General features: G+C 49.4%; 1 protein-coding gene across 2 annotated transcripts; it reads right to left on the reverse strand.

The window, feature by feature from the left end:
• Positions 1 to 6,752: 6,752 nt before the first annotated feature.
• KLF11 (KLF transcription factor 11) lies at positions 6,753 to 18,221 on the reverse strand. 2 transcript variants are annotated; one of them, XM_058551813.1, is made up of 4 exons: positions 18,065 to 18,218; positions 15,718 to 15,987; positions 13,510 to 14,470; positions 6,753 to 9,674 (listed from the first exon to the last, which is right to left on the reverse strand). In XM_058551813.1, the coding sequence occupies exons 1-4, from the start codon at positions 18,104 to 18,106 to the stop codon at positions 9,394 to 9,396; spliced, it is 1,554 nt and encodes a 517-aa protein (XP_058407796.1). In that variant the 5' UTR covers positions 18,107 to 18,218; the 3' UTR covers positions 6,753 to 9,393. The 2 variants fall into 2 exon arrangements, with proteins under 2 accessions (XP_058407796.1, XP_058407797.1); XM_058551814.1 differs by having other exon boundaries at positions 9,616 to 9,674; positions 13,494 to 14,470; positions 18,065 to 18,221.
• Positions 18,222 to 20,825: the final 2,604 nt, after the last annotated feature.

Genomic DNA, 20,825 nt, shown 5'->3' on the forward strand with positions numbered 1-20,825 from the left:
GGAGCTGAGTGTGGGATCCGCTCAGGGACAGGGAGGAACGTGGCTAAAACGTCTCACAGGAAGGAAAATGTCTCACAGTTGACTGTGATGATGACACCCGTGAATGTCTGGTGAAGTCTAAGTACCGTAATTGTGTCTCCTGGTTTCTGTGCTGTGCGAGTTCCTTTGAGATGCTACAGAACACCAGGACTTTAGAAAATGTGCTCCATTCCCAGCTCTAAGAAACGTGTCCGTGTTCTTGGGGAAGGAGCAGAGCCGCGCCGTTGCCCTCCTCCTGGCACATACCCTCTGGAGCCTCTCCTCTCCTGCCCAAGGGGTCCTGGCCTGGTTCAGTCTCCCTGCTCCTCACCATGAGATGAGCTTTTCTAAGACGTTCCCCTTTGATGTTCCGGAGTCTTGGAGCCACTTCTCGCTGGGCTGCCTGCCCCAGGCTATACTGAGCCAGCACTGGCGGATGCCCTGAAGAGTCTGTCAATGCCGCACTCGTTCCTACACACCTCCTGGGCCCCTGCTGCTGTGAGCCTGGCCCTCTGATAGATGCTGGGGTTCAGCATAGCAAGATCTGGTCTCCGCCAGTGAGGACGTGCTGTTTCTAGTGGCAGAAGCACACCCGTAAACATCTCTTCACTCGCAGAAGGTACAGGCTGTCAAAGAAGCGTAGCCAAAGGCCCACTGAAAGTCTAACCTACGTGGGAGTGGGGTTTGGGTTCTTTTTCTGTTCTGGCAATAATTAGGAGGAAAGCCTTCCTGGTTGCCATTGAGAGGATAAATCACATTTGAGGCTCTGCAGCTCAGTGCCTTCCTCTGAGAGGGAGGCAACGTAAAATCAGACCTTTGGTGTGGTGACATCGGGACCCCCTGGAACAAATCAGACCTTAACAGTACGGCGGGCTCTCTTTTCTGACGTGATGAAACTCTTTAGTTTCCAGAGTTGGAAAGGAAAAGCTGCCTTTTCTGTGGGGTGTGGACCCTGGGAAGGAAAGGTGATACTCATTTTAAGTCTTCAAGAGGTGGACTACACCTGATGGACATCGTGGCTTCATGTGGCACTGAGGGCACAGGGCTGTCCTTCCAAGATCAGGCCTCTGCCCAGGTCAGGAGCCTGTGACCAGTTGTCAACGGTGACACCATGTGGCAGCAAGAATCACAGCAGCGGTGTAGGCTTGGGCTTCATGGCTCTATCCCTGACGAGTGGCTGTTGGAAAGACCCCAAGTGGGGCTAACTAAGCCCCGTGAGGTTTAGGACAATTTGTAGGGAAGGGGAGAAACTGCAGAGATTGGGGCCAACTTTCCTACTAATCTGGCAGGAGAGGAATTGAGTGAAAAATAAGAAAAAATTGTGACCTTAGTAGCACCTTACTTTAGTGAAGCACAGATTACAGAAAGAAACATTCTTTTTTTTTTTAAATTTATACAATAGCTACTTGAAGAGGGCTCGCTCCATGCCATGCTCTGTGCTAGGTGGGCCCTGAAGGTATAAAATTAAGATGCGATAGGAGTGAGCAAAATGCGGCGGAAGCAGAGGCGCCAGGCAGATAATTCTGCCTACATTGTCTGGATTCCTGCGGGCCACGCTGCTCACCCGTCCTTGGAAAACATGGGGTTAGAAGTAGCCAGCTCCCTGAGGAGGCCATTCAGCTTCTGTCTGTAACAAGAGCTGGAGGGGTGAGCTGCCAGGATAGCCCCAGGTGGCGGAAGGTGGCTCGGACCCCAGTCTTGGCCTCACTGTCCAGCATGTGATCTCGGGATCTTGGCTTCCTCATCCTTGCAGTAAGCAGATGGCCTGTGCTTCCGACTGCCCACGATTACTGGGAGGCCTGAATGACAAATGGCCAGCTGGGTGCTCTGTCACTGCAAAGTCCATATAAGTAAGAGGTGAGGGCCTGGTCATGTGGAAGGGGGACCCTCTCGGGCCCCTCAGTGTAGGTGGGGGAGCTGCTCTGTGCCTGTGGCTGCTCCACAGGAGGCCAGCTAGTTCTGGGGTTTGGGGTTTGGTCTACCAAGAGGCACAACTCTCCTCAGGGACCCCCCTGAGATTACAAATGAAGACCCATGGCTTCCAGCCCTACCGCATTTGCCAGCAAGAATTCTGCATTTTTCTGTCGTCCCTACATAAATGTTTCTGAGGTTCCCCCAGAGGTGTTTCCATGGATTCTGTGTCACCTGCAGAGGAGCCGGTGCTCAACTGCGCCCCCTTGAGGCCAACTTCAGGCCTCCAGGCCCTCTGAGTGAACTCAATGGCTTCAAGGGCCCCTGCAGCTGCTAAAGCAAGATCCCAGGGTCTTTTGGGGTCGGGGGTGTGTGTGTGGACATATACACTCACTCTGTGATACTTTAGTAGGAATGTCCCTCAGCAAAACCACCTGGGCACCTCATGTCACAGCTTTTAATTCCCACACACCAAGCCATCTCCCCTGCTTCGAATACTGAGCCAGGTGGGCATGGGGTTGGGGGCCTGCGCACACTGAGCCCCAGGCCCAGCCAAGGTCCTTTCCCACTGTGTGCACCATCTGTGCTTTCTCTGAGAAGGCTTATCCTCAAGAGCCCAGATCTAACGATGTAGGGTCACCCTTTGAGAAGCCATTGAAAGCTTCTCTTCAGCCCTCTGTCCTGTGACCCCTTGCCACCTTGGCGTCCCTGGACCCTCAGCACCATCTTCTCACCTTGGGGACTCCTCTGGGTCCCGTCTGAGTTCTCCTCCCTGCACCAAAACCTGGAGACTTTTTCAAGGCAGTAAATTGGGGCAATCGCAGGGTTTACCCCCACTTATTTCCTGTCTCTCAGGGGTTGTGGTCTTTCATGACCTAAGGTCCAGTTCCTTGAAAGCTTGTTTCATACATTTTGTCTGGGTGAGTTTTCCTCATTATTTCAGGTGTGAGGATGTGTTTGGTTCCTGTTATTCCATCTTGGGCAGAAGCGGAAGTCATATTATTATTATTTTAATGTTCAAACTGCCGCAACTTGGCCAGTGGGAGTCCCTTGGAATGATGTCTTTGCTGTTTAGCACAGTCCCAGACACTCTTGAAGGCAGCTGGCAACACAAGCATACAGGCATGCGCTGCATAATGACGTTTCGGTCAATGCAGGACCGCATATTAGGGCCATATAGCCTAGGTGTGTACTAGGCTATACCATTTGGGTTTGTGTAAGGACACTCTATGATGTTTGCACAGCAACAAAATAGCGTAACGATGCATTTCTCAGAACATATCCCTGTTGTTAAGTGACGCATGACTATAAGCCCGTTCCGATATTTCTGTGCCCCAAGACAGCTACTATTCAAGGAGCCCTGCTTCTTTTGGTGGACAACAATGAAGGTTTTCTTCTACATACAAAATAAAAGTGCCAGACACCACTGAGAAGGCATGTTACCTGTTGTCTCTACGTAGTCCTCATTTTATAAATAAGGAAAGTAAAGCTTAGAAAGGTAGGGTACCTTTTCTCAGCAACACATGGCTAGATGGAGTCGGATCTGCATCCAGGCCTGTCTCAGGTCAAATCAATGCTATCTACCAAAGAGGCCTGCCAGGAGTCCAGCAGACCTTGCCAGAGCCCCCCTTCCCAGGACTCCTTCCAGACTAGAGGTTCTGACCACTAGTAGGAACTTGACATATTTTATTGAACTTTATTGCAAGTCTAATCTACCTGCTAAAATGTAAGCTTCCCCATGACAGAGATCATAGCACATCCACCTATCCATCCATCCATCCATCCATCCACCCACCGGTATTTCACGAACTCCTATTGTGTTGGAGTCAGAAGACCTCTTGATAGAATAGAAGGCCGCTCTCTTCCGTGCTTCCTCTGCACTTGGCCATCCATTCCTCAACGTGCACACCCTTGGGCTGGACACTGGGAGAGACAGGGCTGCCCACCTCCTTGCTTTCTGTCACTTCTCTCATCAAGACCTCATAGCCTTTGCCTCTCAAAGCCCATCCATTTCTTACCATTCTTCCTTCTCTCTCTCCTGGTCTATTGTCTCCTAACTGACCTCCAGCCCCAGCCTCACCCCTCCAGCTCCTCCAGCCAGAGCAGCCTGACCAGAGCATGAGTTTCCCCCCATTTAACAAATACTGAGGGAGTCACCTCCTGAGCCTCACAGGGTGCTAGGCCTTAACAAGCCACAAGGAAGGGCTGCCATTCCTGTCCTCTGGCAACCCAGGCTATGGAGGGAGACGGACAGGTAAACACTGAGGCATGATTACAGTGACAGGTGCTATGGAAGAAGTCTGGGCAGTTCAGCCGGGAGAGTTGGTGGGATGTTGGTGTGAAAGAAGGGGAATTCAGGATAGAGGGAGGAGGGGCAAAGGCCCACATCCCCCCAGTGTCTCCACCAGAATCCAATGAGTCCACAGTGGGTGCGGGTTGCTTCCCCATTCCTGTGCTGGTAACCCTCAGCTCTGCTCGCCTGGCCCTTTGGGAGGACTCAAGGCTGCCTCGCCGGCATCACCTCCTCCACTCCTAACAGTGCCCTTGCACTCCACTCTCTGGCCCCCCCCACAGCCTGGTTTGTATGTCGACATCTTAGTTCTGCACATGCTGCTGTTCTGGTCCCAAACGTGGAAAACTCTTCCCTTGACTTTCAGTTCAGATGTTCCCCAGGAGACTTTTCCAGTAGCACAGGCGGCCACTCACTGCATGATGCTCCCTGGCCCTCTATCCTGTTTCTTTTATCCTGCTTATTGCTATGAATATTCCTCGTGTGTGTTCACATCCATCTTACCTATAGGACTATACGCTCTATGGGGGGGGGGGGTGCCGGAACTAGAATGATTCATCTCTAGGTTTCTGCCCCAACACAACAGGAGTTCATTAAATGCTGCTGGATGGGTAGATGGATGAGTGGATACCAGGTGGATGGGTGGGTGGGTGGATGGATGGATAGGTGGATGTGATATGATCCCTGTCATGGGGGAGCTTACATTTTAGCAGGTAGATTAGACTTATTCAGTAAAATCTGGCAAGTTCTTACTAGTGGTCAGAACCTCTAGTCCTGAAGGAGTCCAGAGAAGGGTGCCCTGAGAAGGCTCCCCAGAGGCTGCCACCAGAGCCGGGTAGTGAGAGCTCAGGAAGAAGCTTTTAACACTCAGCAGCCATTACTGTGTATTGTCATCTCATTATGCATGTGCATCTCCTCCCCCAGCACTTGGTTTGTGGCATCTTGTTTCTTCCTGATCATCTTTGCCTTTTGGCCAGTTTGTCCGCTGAGCTCAGCAAGACCATGCTGGGGAGAGGAAGCTTGTTTGCAGAGCCAGCTCAGGGCAATCCTGGGACCCACTAGGCTTCTTAGGGTGAGAGGCCTTTGGGAGCGAGCCTCCCTAACTCAGAGGGGACTGAGTGTGTCTCACCCCTTTGGGGTAGGGAGTCCTTGGTGCCTGGGTTTCCTCCCAGGATGGGGCCTACCTCTTAGGAAAATGTCTCAAGTTCCTCATTTTTAAAGTCCCTAAACAAAGAGGCAGGTTGAAAGCAAAGGAACAGTGGATGTTATAGCCAGGAAGTAGAACCCTGGTGACCACAGAGAGGGGACAGCAGGTACAAAGTCACAAAGCTGAGGATAACAGGTTTCTGGCCCTCACTCAGAAGCAAAGGGGTTTAGAGTTGGAGAGACTTGTCTAGGTGGACTGCTAAATGCAAAGCCCATTATGATAATTTATCACCCCTCCGCCCAACACGCCTGCATGTAAACGCACACACATGACCAGGACCAGTGTGGCCTATGGAATCACATCTGCCTATCTTTGCCACCATCATATCCCAGGATAGGAGGCTTTGGAAGGCAGTGAGTCAACAGGATTGTGACACATGGGATGTGGAGTGAGAAAGGAGATCAGGCTGACTCCAAGGTTTTGCATCTGAAGAGCTAGAAGAATGGACTCACTGCTCTTTTTAAAGACAATGGGGTCAACTGTGAGAAAAGCAAGTGTGAGAGAGAAGATGAGGAGCTTGGTCATTTTAGGTTTGAGATGCTGACTGGACAGATGTCAAGTAGACAGCTGGATATAGGAATCTGAAGCTCAGACAAGAGGTGCAAAGGAGAGATATACATTCAGGGATCTTTATGGTAGAGATGTTATTTTTATATAAGTCACAAGGCTGGAAAAGATTACCAGGATCATGAAGGGGCGTAGGAAAGGGGTCAGGGAGAGGAGGGGGATGAGCAAAGGAGCCGACAGAATAGGAGGAGGAAAGCAGGAGAGTGCGGCCTGCAGGGGAGTGACCGACTCTGTCCAATGCTGCTGACAGACAAAATACGGTGAAGACTGAGAACTGAACCCATGAGAGGCTCTGGGAATATCCACAGCAGGTCCTTTAGTGGGGTGTGGACATGAAGCCCCAGCCAGAGTGGGTTCAAGAGACTCAGGACTCCAAGAGCAGGAGTGAAGACTGTGGCTCCATGACATACTTTTGAAGCCTGGGCTGGGAGTGGAGGGAGGGAGAGAAGAGGCTTCTCCCCATTCCACCTCACGGCACAAGAAGATCACAAGGATGAGGGACACGGGGTACCCAGCACCCACGGTCCTATTCTGCCAGGACCAGACCCAACGTCAGAGTGGCCAGCACAGAAGCAGCCCCTTCACACACTTCTTTCAGAAAGAACCCTCCAAGGAGTCTAAAAGGTGCCCTAAAAGCAGAACAGAACCCCAGAAAACAAAGAAGAGGGTTAGGCTGGGCAAAAACAATGAATTTTGTAGATTCTTTTCTGAAAAGTCACTGGGTATATCACAGTGCAGTTAAATGACACAGGACACAAGTCCAGTTTGCAAATCAAAAAAGTTTTATATGATTCAAAGAAAAAAGTTACATCACACATACTCATTTAAATAAGTCAAAATCTTACATAAAACGTATTTATGAAACATTTTAAACTATAATTGAAACTACTTAAAAGGCTCAAAGTCAAAAACAAATCAAGCAAAATTGCTCAGGCAATAAAGTGCACGGGGGACCTGGCGGACACGCTCTGCCTCTTACACCCAAAGCCGCCAGCGGAGGGACTCCACGCTGAAACAACACACCACAAGGGTTCTGGTTCTCAGGACCAGTATTTTTCAGACGAAACTGTTTCCCAACTTACAATCTTTCAATCGGCAAACAGGGCAAAAAAAAGTTGTTTACAAAAGGTGTTTCTAAATCTAATCGGGAAATGGAAGTGTAGGTCAAACCATTTTTAACACATCTATTCTTTAGAAACAACACGGCTCAGAAAATAACGTTCAATGTAACAAGCAACTGAATAGTCAAAGACCTTGTATTATCCACCAGTACGTTAGTAGGACTAACATTATTATGTATAATTAAAAAAAAATCCAGGGGGGCTGGCCCAGTGGCGTAGCAGTTAAGTTTGCGCGTTCCGCCGCTTTCGTGACCCAGGGTTCGCAGGTTCGGATCCCGGGAGCGCACCGACGCACCGCTTGTCAAGCCGTGCTGTGGCGGCGGGCGTCCCACATCAAGTGGAAGACGACGGTCACGGATGTTAGCCCAGGGCCAGTCTTCCTCAGTAAAAAGAGGAGGATTGGCAGATGTTAGCTCAGGGCTAATCTTCCTCACACAAAAAAAGAAATCCAAATTTAATGCCATTTACGGCATACACATAGTCAGAAATGTTTATGCTGATCTAAGATATGAGTGGGAGAGAGAGAGGATTGGGTGATGGGGAAACACGAGTTATATACATTTAATTATGGTTTTCTTGTAACTCATGTTACATCTCATGACCAGGAGGAACACTCAACTGTGGAAGTGTCCAAAAATATGAAGGCCTCCTAAACACACAGCCAGCACTTACAGACCTGTATGTCAATTAGCAGTTGATACTAAAAGGCAACTTAATGGGTATCAAGTAACATACAATGAATGAGCAAGTAAGGGTTATCAGACTAAAAAGACCTGAACACAAAACCTAATTATATTTATTCAATATTTCACCTTACCATCATTTTAATAAAGGTAAATGCCAATAACTAAGAGGCAAAGACAAAACCCAAATACACACAGCACAATAAAAACCATGCCCAGACTCACAAAGCAGTGCAACATCTGTATGTTCCTCACATGCATTCTGTTGCCTGGATTCCCCAAGCCGCCTAACAAAACCTGTCTCAGCAGTTCCCTGGATGCCGGGGGGCGCAGTCTCTGGAGAGCTAGGACCTGTGCTCACATGGCTTCAAAGTGGTCTTTGAAGGCCCACCGTCTATTTTCTAGGCAGATGGCAAAACAGCCCATTGCAAGTAATTTTCTGTGTGATCAAAACAATTTCCTTCAAACAAAATGAATGAAAGGGCAGCTGGGTGGTATTACTGCCATTCAGCATAACTTGCATTTCCTGTAGTTCTTAATACTTAATAAATAAGGAATCAGAACATAGGAGCTGGACCATCTGCATGTACACTTCACGTCAGCTAAGCTATACTTTGGTAGAAAGTTTCTCCAACCAATAAGGACATTTCCTTTTTCTCTGAGAAGTTACTTGACCCACAAAATACTATGGATAAGGCCACAGCAAAGGAAGTCAACTGACAATTGACAAAGCAGCTGGATTTGAATGCTTACATTATCTTTTTTTGGTGTTTGAGGTACAAACAGGAAACTGAATGGTTTGCTCTCAGCAGAGCACAGACACTCAGATCCTACAGCAGCTCCCTGCTCACCAGGTATCTATCGAGTATTTTAAGTTATCCTCTGGGGTACATCCTTTACAAGTCACACCACGGACACAGGTGACTAGTTCTACTTAACTGAAATTTTAATTCCTTGGGCTACAGCCTTAAAGGAATGGTTGCCTGGAATTTCCCCTGAAAATGTTATGAAGAAGCTGACTGCAAAGTTTTTTTCCCCATTTCTTAAGAGGCCTCTATTCAACCAGTTCTGATTCTAAAAAATTCTTAGATCTAAAAGGCCTGATTATAAACTTGCAATTTTTTTGGCTGAATAATGTGCCAAGTTTACTAAAAGTAGAGTTATTAAAAAACATGGTTAAACATTGAAAAGAAGATTGGAAAATCATCTATCTACAAATTGGTGATTTGAGCCAACGATAAACACATTTTTATAAAAAACAGTATAAAAATTAGTACCCTGTCTCATTTCTACAAAACATGAATAGAAAGGTTGTAAAAATCCAGATTTTTCAAAATTTATTGCCAAAATGTTTGTTTGAATGCTGGTGATTTAGATTACCAAATTTTCTTCCACTTCCTTAAAAAAACTTCTGCAACTACAAAAGATATTGAACAGGGTCCCAACCAAAGAAGAAAAGTTAACATACTTTCACCAGAACCAGCTCCCCACTTTCCCCTAGCCCCCAAGACATTTTTTTTTTGAGAAAAAACCATCAGTTCCATTCGTAATAAAAGGCTTTTTAAAATTCCTATCGGCAATTCCCTGGCCAACCTTTCAGGCAGAGGCTGGCATGCTCACCAGTGGGCTCCCAGGTTTCTCTGCTGAGGCAATTCTGTTCAGTTTGCCGACCTCTGCCTGCCAGCCAGGGATCTTCTTGGTGGTCATGTGGCGCCGGGCGTGCTTCGTCAGGTGGTCGCTGCGCATGAAACGCCGATCACACACTGGGCACACAAACTTCTTCTCCCCGGTGTGAGTTCTGCGGTGGCGAGAGAGTTCATCTGAACGAGCAAACTTCTTGTCACAGCCATCCCAGCTACAGTTGAAAGGCTTCTCTCCTAAGAGGTGAAAAAACACAGACTAAAGAAAATGCAAATGCTCAGCACCTTACTGGACAGGTTAATTAATGTTGTTTTTAAATGTTGTTCATCAAAATCTAAGCAGAAAGTAATATCCTATTATTCTGGTATCGAGTTTCAGAAGTGAAGAAATCCTCCAAAATGCATTTCTTCCTGCCACACCTAAGATGCAGTATTTCAAGGCCCAAAGATGTCAAACCAATCTAATCTTTCAAAAGACATTTTTAAATAAAAATAAATCTTTGACTGTTAGGTTGGGGTAGGGAGAAGATTCGTGAAAGGAATAATTCCTTCCCTCTCAGGAAGCTGCACATCTAAAAACATCCCTCCTGGGACCTACAAAACTTCTCAGAATCATTAATTCCATCTTTGTATTTGTTATTATACTGACAAAGACGTTAGCTACAAATGGGTCAGAATTCTAAGAGCCACCTTCTTGTTACAAGCTTCAAGTGTCTTTGTCATTGATTCAAAGTTTCAGAGCATTGGGCAGGTGCCCCTTACTGCGTCTTCCTGGAGTTACAGAGGTGAGCCAGGGAGCCCTTGTTCGCAGGGAACGGTGTAGCCCTTCTCCACAGAGCCATCTTAGGCCTTTCAGTCAGCAAGAGTGCTCCCTTTCTTGCATCCCGAAGCTCTTATCTTGACCAGGTTGTGACAATCACACAATGCTTGTGCAACCTCGTGAACCGAATGGTTCAACAGTGTTATGCACTGTCATGTGACCTACGTTCCCAAGGGTTTCTGACTTGTCTAGCTCATCCATCTTTGTACAGCTTAGCTCCCAGCCCAGCACTTCACATGGCAGGTGGCAAATAAATGGTTTTGAATGTATGAGTGTTGAAGAGACATCAACAAAATATTTGATGTTTTTCAAAGTTGAATTAACAGGAAAATTAAGCAACACAATGTGTCTTATGAACCCTTCCTAAGAAAAAGGGCCTGAACTTCCTGGATTTCAAAGTTCCCATATTGTAAGCATAAGGTTGCCCTACTTGCTCCCAGGAAACCACCACCATTGTTGGCACCCTATCAGGACGGCCAAGTGCTGCACAGAGATGAACAATCCTTTGGCATGGGGTTTATAAACCGCCCTACTTGTTTTCAACATATCAAAAATGTAGCCTTTGCTGATTCCACCTTGTTCTAATTAAAAAAATTTTCAGGTTGGTAGAAATACATGAAAAACTATCTTATCTAAAGTAAACTTACCCAAAGTTTCTATTTCTTATGAAAACTCCAATTTAGTGTTTACAAAATGGCATAAAAAGTTGATTCTTCAGAACCTTTATGGTAATTTAAATTGAAGTACTTTGGGAAACCTGAAAAGAGCTTGTTTTGATCACCGTATTTCATGCCATCCTGTCAGTACAGTGATGTACTGCATAAACAACATTTCGGTCAATGATGGACCGCATATGCGACGGTGGCCCCTTAAGATTAGTACCATATGGCCTAGGTGTGTTGTAGGCTATACCATCTAGGTTTGTGTAAGGATACTCAATGATGTTCACACAATGACAAAATCATCTAATGACACATTTCTCAGAACGTATCACCGTCATTAAGCGACAAATGACTGCATTGCTACCAAGGGAAGCTGACTGAATAAACAGTAAAACTTCATTCCATTGCCTCCTCAAATCTGGACTCTGTGTTTAGATACGATCTGAAGTTCACCTCAGTAGTCTCAGTGAAGAGAAGAGCTCACCAAGTCAACAAGCCTCTCGGTGGCGCCTGTTCGCTCTCATATGGCCATGATGGCCACCCTGCAGCACTGAAGACCAGCCATCACTTACTGGTGTCAGGCTCTGGTGTCAGACACCAAGAGTTTATATCCAGTAAGATCAGACAAGTGTATAAATAACTAAAAATCAAAGAGAGAATGTGCTGAGAAATACAATAAACCACTAGGGTCAAAGAAGGAAGGAGAGATCAGGGAGCACTTCTAAAAACTGACTTTGGGAAGCCCCTGAAAGGGTTGTCAGTAAGTAGAGATAGGCAGAGGACGGAGGGTGAAGGGTAGAAACGTGGAACTGGAGAGAGAAGGTAAGCAGAGAGAGACAAGCTCTTCACGGGCCATGTTTGGGGCCTTATCCCCGCAGCAAAAAGCCCACTCTGTAGCGTGGAGGACAGTAGAGCTCCTTTAATGCCTGAATTCCAGACTCTGCTTCATCGGGGAAGTAGGACTTGCCACCATTAGAGCTTCAATGTGCTAATTAGAAGCCACTCCACCTCAAATGCGTTGTGGAATAAAGTACAATAGTAACTCCTTGCATTTAGCTTTTCCTACACTGTATTCCATGATCCACTGCTGTCCCACAGGCCAGTAGCAGACATTCTGGTGGAAGGGGTTCCATGATCAGGAGAGTTTATGAAACACATCTTTACTACAGAACCTGTGACCTGTTACCGTGCTTATATATATGTATGTGTGTGAACCTCTGAAAGGCAAGTTTAACAAACAGACTATTTAACCATAGGACCCTTAAAAACAAAATAAAACAGAACACTAACTCAAAGCACAAGAGTGCCACAGCACACCTGAGACAGTCTGCCCTAATCAACTATAAAGCAGCAGCTCTACCAGGCAACCCTCAGACCTCTGGTACACAATATGGTGGCCACCAGCACCATGTGGCTACGTAAACGTAAACTTAATGAAAACGTAAAATTTAGTTCCTCAGTCACACTGTTCACATTTCAAGTGCATGTGGCTAGTGGCTACCCTAATGAACAGAGAACACTTCCATCACTGCAGAAAATTCTATTAGACAGAGCTGATGAGAGAGTAAAGAGATCGCTAAATTATTATAGTTAGTTTGTTCTGTGACTTCTTCTGAATTGAAAACTATATATTCTTGAGGGAGCCCTGATGGCCTAGGGGTTAAAGTTCGGCATGCTCTGCTTCTGCAGCCCAGGTCTGGTTACCGGGCGTGGAACTACACCACTCGCCTGTCAGTAGCCATGCTGTGGTGGCGGCTCACACAGAAGAACTTACAACTATACACAACTATGTACTGGAGCTTTGTGGGGGTGAAAGGAAGAAAAAAGGAGGAAGATTGGCACAGATGTTAGCTTAGGGCGACTCTTCCCCTGCAAAAAAAACCCCAAAAACTACATACTCTCAAAAGTAAGAAAACTATATTCCTTTAAAGTCCAAATATTCTAGAATTCAAACTTTTCCATACTTTCCCCCTAGTAAATCTAAGTAAGTCACCTTCATGTTTATTGAACGTGAATGCACTTTCTAAAACACAAAGAATGTCTACTGCAATGTGAAGAGAAAGGGGCAACATGGGCATCATCCTAAAAGCCTATCAAAGGATCACAATAGGGCCGGCCCCGTGGCTTGGCGGTTGAGTGCGGGCGCTCCACTGCTGGCGGCCCGGGGTTCGGATCCTGGGCGCACACCGACACACTGCTTCTCTGGCCATGCTGAGGCCGCGTCCCACATACAGCAACTAGAAGGATGTACAGCTATGACATATAACTATCTACTGGGGCTTTGGGGGGAAAATAAATAAATAAACAAAATCTTTAAAAAAAAAAAAAAAGGATCACAATAATAGAACTATACTACACTTTATTTACTGGGGTGAGCAGATGGCATGTTCTACAAAAACCACTGATGGTTGTACTAACATTAACCCTAATCCCTACTAGAGTATGAAGGCTTTTCAGAACCAAAGAAAAATGGCCACATTTCCACCTTCTCCAGTGGTTCTCACACTTCCCTCCCACTCAACGAAAGCTCAAGTGCATTTCCTAACCACAGGATTTGCCATTCCCCATGCCTACCTGCCTCAGTACTCACCTGTGTGAGTACGAAGATGAGCCTTGAGATGGGAACTTTTGAAGTAGGTTTTCCGGCAGCCTGGGAAGTTGCAAACATAGTTCCTCCTTCGGGAAAAATCTACCTGAGGGGCACAGTTTTGACTGGAGGCAATGAACAGCGGAGCAGGGGCAAGGGGCAATAACTTGGTATTCCCAACAGTCATTACACTCGATGAACAGGTGGCAGGTTGAGGAAGAGCCCCCTGGGGCAGAACCAGCATCACAGTTCCCTGAGGCACAGACGGTCCCATGAACACAGGCTGAGGCACTGGAGCAGCATGGGGTAGGATGGGTTTGACAGTTTCCGCAGATGCTTGGGAAGGTGGCTTCAAAAAAGCTGATAACATGCCACTTTGTCCAGTCAGAGGGATCATGTGGTAAAGGACAGGGGGACTGGGGATGGGGACAGAAATCAGAGGGGTGGCTTTCCTCGGCAAGTCATTTTCATAATTCTTTGGTGAGCAAGTTTGAACTGCAATGGGCCACCCTGCCTGCTGGCCTTTGTCAGTGGGGATCAGGCCACTAGACTCATGCGAGCAAGGCTGACAGGACTCTGAGTTAATGTTGAGTAAACTGTCTTTGAGGTGTGTGTCCTGCAAAGCTTCAGTATGTCCCAGAAATTGTGCTTCTCCCTGTCTGTTGTCTGAAAGTTGGCATTCTTGAGTCTGGGTGGCAGGAATGCGGGCAGGACGACTCCCCCCAGTGTGGCGGATGACACTCATCACCATGGCCCTGCAAGGGGGGCTGGGGGCTGGCTCCAGCAGCTCTGGCTTCAAACCAGGTAGGCCCCTCTCTGCCTTCCTGCTCAGCACTTTGGCTGCCCCAGCAGAAGCTGGGGGGATGGCCATGACCATGCGTGCTTTGGAATCAATTACTTGGGAAGGAACAAGTGTCCCCATCGATTGCTCCACAAGATCAGGGCTCTGAGGAGGAGTCATGCACTTGAGGGGAAAAAAAAAGAAAGTACAGTGTGAAAAGGTTGTTTTGGTTAAATTTTAAAAGGAACTTACTTTGATCATGTTGCCCCCAATGCCTTTAAAAAGAAGTATGTAGAAAAGACTGGTGTAAGCCTGCTCACAACAGCACCCGGGAGACTTCAAGTCTGCACAAGGTACTTTACTTTCTAGTCTTCTCCTTTCCTGACCTCTCCCAACCCCATCCATTTGCTCGGTTGTAAGAATGTCAGTGCCACTCTTGGGCTTGCACAGCTACTGAAATGAGCAATTTAAGCATTAGGACTACAAACAAGAGAACAAATTTATACTCAAAATGAGAGCTTTTCCTAATAATTTTAGATTCTCAAAATTTTTTTAAAAATCCCAGTGGTAATCATTTAACACACACTTATCCAGTGCCTACTGGATGCAAGGTGAAACCTATTGGAACGACCCCTAAAAGGCCAAGTTCTAACGAGTGGTGCCACCTAAACCAGCCTCTCTTTGTACCGCTCCCTAACAATTCCCACTTATTTTCAGCCGCCCTGTGGAAGAGCCCAATGCCAAGTAACTCTGAGAGGTGCTCCTGGCAGCCAGGCCCACTACTTGTACAATCCTCTCTACTGCCAACAAGTCCCTCTTCATTCCTCTCCAAGTTGGCTTTCCACACTCTCCTTCCAGCACAAGCTTCCGGCCCAGGACAATTAGATTATAATTTTCACTTCTGTTAGCAACACTCTGAATTTCTCCCAGCAATTTCAAAGCCGTAGCAAGTTAAGAAAACAAAAACAAAAAACAGTGTTTGACTGCACCCAACTCACAGAAGCAGCTGGCTGCCACACAGAGGCAGAGAGGCCAGTGTTTCAACCCAGCTAACTAAGGCTGTCCAGTGCCAAAGCGCAGGCTTTCTCTAGCTGCCACCCACATATTCTGATCCTGGACTGGGTCATCTGGGGGAACCTAAGGCCCCACCCTGCAATTCCCCAGGGAAATGAGTACATTTTACTTTCTCACATCAATCTGTAGGTTTCATCCTATGGACATTTTAACCCTGTGGCTGCAAGCCATGACATAGCAAAGGAAAGAACATATTTTCAAGAGATAAAAGAAGTTTTCACCCTCAGGACCCACACAAGGGCAGCATATGAACTCACTTGCCAGCATCCCAGTGAATCTACCCACGAGTTCTGAAGCACAGTTATTTAAGGTACTCAGGTCGCTGCACAAAAACACTCCTCTCCCCCACCTCTTACCAGGGTTGATAAAGAATGGAAGTCCTTTGGTAGCTCAGATGCAGCTGCGTCCACATGCACAGTGGTGGTGACATCCCCAGAGTCAGAGACAGGTGTGAGGGGCCTTATCTTTAATAGGTCACCTTTCTGGGATCTTTGACCCCAGGAGCTCATGCAAACCAGAGCCTCGACAGCTTCAATGTCGTTCTGCTCCAAGATGCTGCATGTGGACCTTTCGCTGTCATGCCGCTTCCTCTCCAGGATTGACTCACATATGTCCATGATGTCAACCTAAAGGTGACACAACATAATGGCCTCTCAGTCCAGGGAAAACACAGAGAGTAACCCCAATGGGCACATGGATATGCACACCAGGAGTTTGCCTGATGCCTGTAACAAACACACACGATACTCCACACACAATAAGCTCTACTGTCTAGGAAAAGATGTCAACAGGACATTCACGACAATTTTGCTTTTAAGCCAACATTCTGAAGAAGAAAGAAAGATGACTGGACTTGGCTGGCAAACAGTTTCCACAGAAAACCCTGATTCTTAAAAAAGGTTATTAAGTTCATGTTTTTCTTCAGTAAATGATTAATAAGACTCGAATTCCAGAGATGTAAGCCAAATCCACTAGTGTGCAACGTCACACAGGGAGGAGGAACTGTCTAAGTCTCCCAGTTGGTTGAGATGAAAGCACGGCTCTTCTGAGTTGGCAAAGCCACCAGAAGAGCATCCCTACAGGTGCATTTCTGGCACCTCTCTGGAGCATTCACCAAAGTCCTCTCAAGTCGGCACATGACCACAAGCAGAACTTTCTGGTGGCTGAACTCCATGGGCGCCATGAAGGCAGAGCCCACGCTGGGTTAGGCTTGTTCCTCTGACTCAGAACCGCTAAGGCACTCCTTAATGCCACATGCCAGTAGAGGGTAAGAGGAAGAATTGTTTTTTTGGTGAGGAAGATTAGCCGTGAGCTAACGTCCATTACTAATCCTCCTCTTTTTCCTGAGGAAGATTGGCCCTGAGCTAACATCTGTACCCATCTTCCTCCATTTTACATGTGGAATGCCTGCCACACCATGACTTGATAAAGTAGTGCACACATCCACAGCTGGGATCCGAACTGGCAAACCCTGGGCCGCCAAAGCAGAGAGCGAGAACTTAACCACGACACCATTGGGCTGGCCCCTAGAGAAAGAATTTTTAAGATCTACCACAACCCAGGAGAGGGATGTCCTTCCAGTGTATCACACCTCTTTTTAAGGGGGGAGGAAGCGCCTGGAATTAACTGATCTCTTCCCAAAGGAACTTCAAATCTATGACGATATACATTTCCACTCAGTTTGCCTAAGCATCAAACCCTTCTGTCCTGCCCAGGTTCCCCCCAGAGCACACAGGTGATGAGGCTGCCTTTATATATGCCACTTTGGGCCCCGCTTCCGTCCGCAGCCTGGTCCTCGGAGTGAACTGTTAAGTCACAGAAGTGTGGGCTGCCACCTGCCTGGCCCCTACAGGTAGGGAGGGACCAGAGCAGTGCAGCGCTCCCAGACCTGTCTTTTGACGACGACTAAGTCCCAAGTCTAGTGAACTCCCCGTGGTCCTCAAGCCCCCACTGGAGGCCTCCCGGGCCTGAGGCCAAGCGCGCCTTGCAGAGCCCCCACGCGCCACCTTCTCGCCAGCTTTTGCAGGGCCACCCTGCGTGCCGCCTTCCCGCTAGCTTTTGCCGGCCCTCGGCCCCACCCCCCCCCGGCGCGCCGCCTTCCCACCAGCTTTTGGCCCGCCCCCCACGTGCCGCCTTCCCGCCAGCTTTTGGCCCACCCCCCACGTCCGCCTTCCCGCCAGCTTTTGGCCCGCCCCCCCACGCACCGCCTTCCCACCAGCTTTCGGCCCACCCCCCACGTGCCGCCTTCCCGCCAGCTTTTGGCCCGCCCCCCACGCACCGCCTTCCCGCCAGTTCTTGCCCCGCCCCCCGCCCCTTCCACAGCCCCCAGTGCCGCGTTCCCACAGCCCTTGCCCCGCCTCCGCCGCCAGCGTGCCCCGTTCCCGCCAGCCGCGCCCCGCCCAACGGCCGCCTCCTCTCAGGGCCTGGTGACGTCATGGCTGGAAATAGCCCCACGCCTTCAGCCGGCGGGGCGGGGCCGCTGCGGGAGCGCGAGACAAAGCTACGCCTAAGGCAGCGTGGGGCACACGCCCCCTCCCCGCCCCGCTCGGCGCGGCCGCCGCCCCTCCCGGCTCCGGAGCCCCCCGGGCCCCTAACGGTGCGGCCGCGGCGAAGCCCCGCGCGCCCCCACCCTCCTCCGCGCCCCAGCCCCGCACAGGCGGCGCGTCCCCGCCTCGCCACACGCTAAGATGGACGGCCACTCACCGCGCGCGCGTCGCCCAGGCCCGCGGAGCCCGGCGTGTGCATGGTGCCGGCGGCCTGGAAGCAACAAAGCACCCGCAGGGCGTGAGCCCGGCGCACGGCAGCGGCCGCACGTGCGCGGCGGGCGGCGGTGATCCGGAGCTCCTCCGGCCGGCGCGCGTCTCCGCCCGCCCGCGCGGCTCTGCCCCGGCGCGGCCCTCGCGGCGCGGGAGGGGCGGGGCGGCCGCGGAGGGTGCGGCCGCGCGGGCGGGGCGCGGAGGCAAACCAAAATACACCGCGCCCCGCCGGGGCGGGGCCGGACGCCCGCTAGCCAATCGGCGGCCGGCCCGTGCGCGGCCGGCCAATGGGCGCCGCGGGGAGCCGCGTGATCGAAGCCTGGCCGCGGCGTGATCGGGCAGGGCGGGATGCGGCACGTGTTTTGGTCGGGACGAAGGGGCGGGGCCTGCGGCCTGGAAAGTAGGGGAAAGGTCCCGGCGGCGCGGTTGGGGCGTTGGGGGCGGCGGGAGCGGGAGCGGGAGCATCGCAGCGGTGTCCAGGGAAGTCCGGGGATGGCTAGAGATGGAGACCGCGCTTAAAGGGGCCGCCTGACACAGCTTGCCGGAGCGCGGGCCAGCAGAGCGGATCTACCTGGAAGCTTCAACCCGGGTTTTTCTTGCTTGTTCTTAGTTTTCATTAATCTACCATCGGCTCTTGGGAGTGCATCCCTGACCAGGAAGAGTTTTAAAAGCTGGCCGGCTCCAGGGGTCGTTCCTGCATCCGCTCCTTCCTGCAGCTACCCAGCGCCCGAGCTTCTAGGCCTGCGTCTGCCTCTGACATCCCTCCTCAGGCAGGGGAGCCACGAGGGCTGATCACCTGAAAGGTGCCTGGTGAATCCCGTGCATTCTTCCCAGACCCAGTGTAAGCGTCACCACCTCTGGGAAATCCTCAGGCCTGAATGAGAGAGATGCCCATGGCACCTTTTTTTTTTTCCTCTGTACTTTCCTGCTTCTCTGAGTGTGGTTTATCCACTTCTGCAGCTCTAAGTTCTTGAAGATCAGGGACCAGGACGTGTTTATTTGTACCCCCACAGCCTGCATCGCGGCATGGGACAACCCTTCATCCACCCACAGGGCTCACATTCTGATGTTGGATGACTCAGTGCAAGGTGCAGAGATTGCAGTGAGGAATGCTGGCCCTGAAAGCTCACGGCAGGTGAAAGTAGTGGATCCCTGCACCGTGGGGACTGCGCTCTGAGCAAGGGAAGCCCTGGGCCCAAGGAACAGGCCACAAAAGCACGCAGGACCTCCTCCTCATACTGAGAAAGAAACAGCTGAGGCCCAGGGCTCTGGACACCGCTTGTTCCTCACAGGGCTGCTCTGGTTGGGCAGAAGGGTTGAGTACCCTGACCGGCTTCCAGCTTCTCTCCATTTCTTCTTCAGGTCCTCCACAGCGCCTTTCATGACCTGTAACTTTTCTGTTTCTTTAGTTATTTGTTAATATCTCCCCACAAGAAGGAACCTTCTCAGGGTTAGGGAGCTTTCGAATTAAGTGCGAACCTCCAGTGCCTCGTTCACCGCAGGCACACGGTAACTGTTAGTTGAATGAGTGAATGAAGGCAAGCACTTACTGCCCACCCCTCACTTGGACAGTGCAGTGTTTTTTCTTGTTGTTGTTAATTTTTGTAATAATTGCATTTATTTCCACTTTCGGTAAAAGTTTGTTCTTTTTTCTTTTCTTTAATTTTATTTATTTATTTTTCCCCCCAAAGCCCCAGTAGATAGTTGTATGTCATAGCTGCACGTCCTTCTAGTTGCTGTATGTGGGACGCGGCCTCAGCGTGGCCGGAGAAGCTGTACATCAGCGTGCGCCTGGGACCTGAACCCGGGCCGCCGACAGCGGAGTGCACGCACTTAACCGCTAAGCCACGGGGCTGGCCCCAGCTAGTTTGTTCTTAACTCCCCAAATACACATTTATAAATAATGGACATTGTAAATGTTTGGAAGAACAAACGTCAGACCATTTTTAGCAGCACAGCTTTTGTGGGGGGACTGTTGTAGAAAATGCTGCAGAAACCTCTAATTCAGTGTCCTTGAAACTGAATTCATATTCTGTCCACATTTGGATTTCTCACCTTGGTGAAGGGCACCACCAGATAACCTATTCCTTCACCCAGAAATCTGAGTCATCTTTGACCCTTCCGTTTCCTGCACTTACTTCCTTCTGCCAATTACTTCATGCCCTTCTTCCTAAATATTTCTCAGACTACTAACTTCTCTCCATCACCCACTCCTGCCCTGGTCCAGGCCTCCATCCTCTCTCACCTGAGTTATTGCTGCAGCCTCCCAGTGGGACTCTCTACCTCCAGCCTCACTACCTACAATCTGCCCCTCATCTCACTGCCAGAATAATCTTGCGGAAGTAGAGATGGCACCAAATTCATAGTCGAACCCTCAATTGGAATCTGAACAGCTACGCGACTGAACCTTGCTGCTTGCGTGGAATCCATGATTCTGCATAACGAGGCCCCAGCCACTCTTCCTGCATCATTTGCAACTAGTTCCCCAAATCCTTTTCCCTCCTGCTGTCCTGCCCCCACTGCCCTCGTACAGAACCCTTTGCACATGGTGTTCCTTCTACGTGGAACACCCCACCCCTTCTCCACTTTTACTCTGTAGGACTGCAATGTGACTCCTCAGTGGAGCCCTTCCCGACTCTAGAACAGCAGGATGTCTCAACAGAATGTGAAGTGCAGGGCTTTGGAACCAGACCTGGATCTAAATCCCA

This window comes from Diceros bicornis, chromosome 12, assembly GCF_020826845.1.
Source record: "Diceros bicornis minor isolate mBicDic1 chromosome 12, mDicBic1.mat.cur, whole genome shotgun sequence".
In the NCBI taxonomy this organism is placed as follows: domain Eukaryota; kingdom Metazoa; phylum Chordata; class Mammalia; order Perissodactyla; family Rhinocerotidae; genus Diceros; species Diceros bicornis.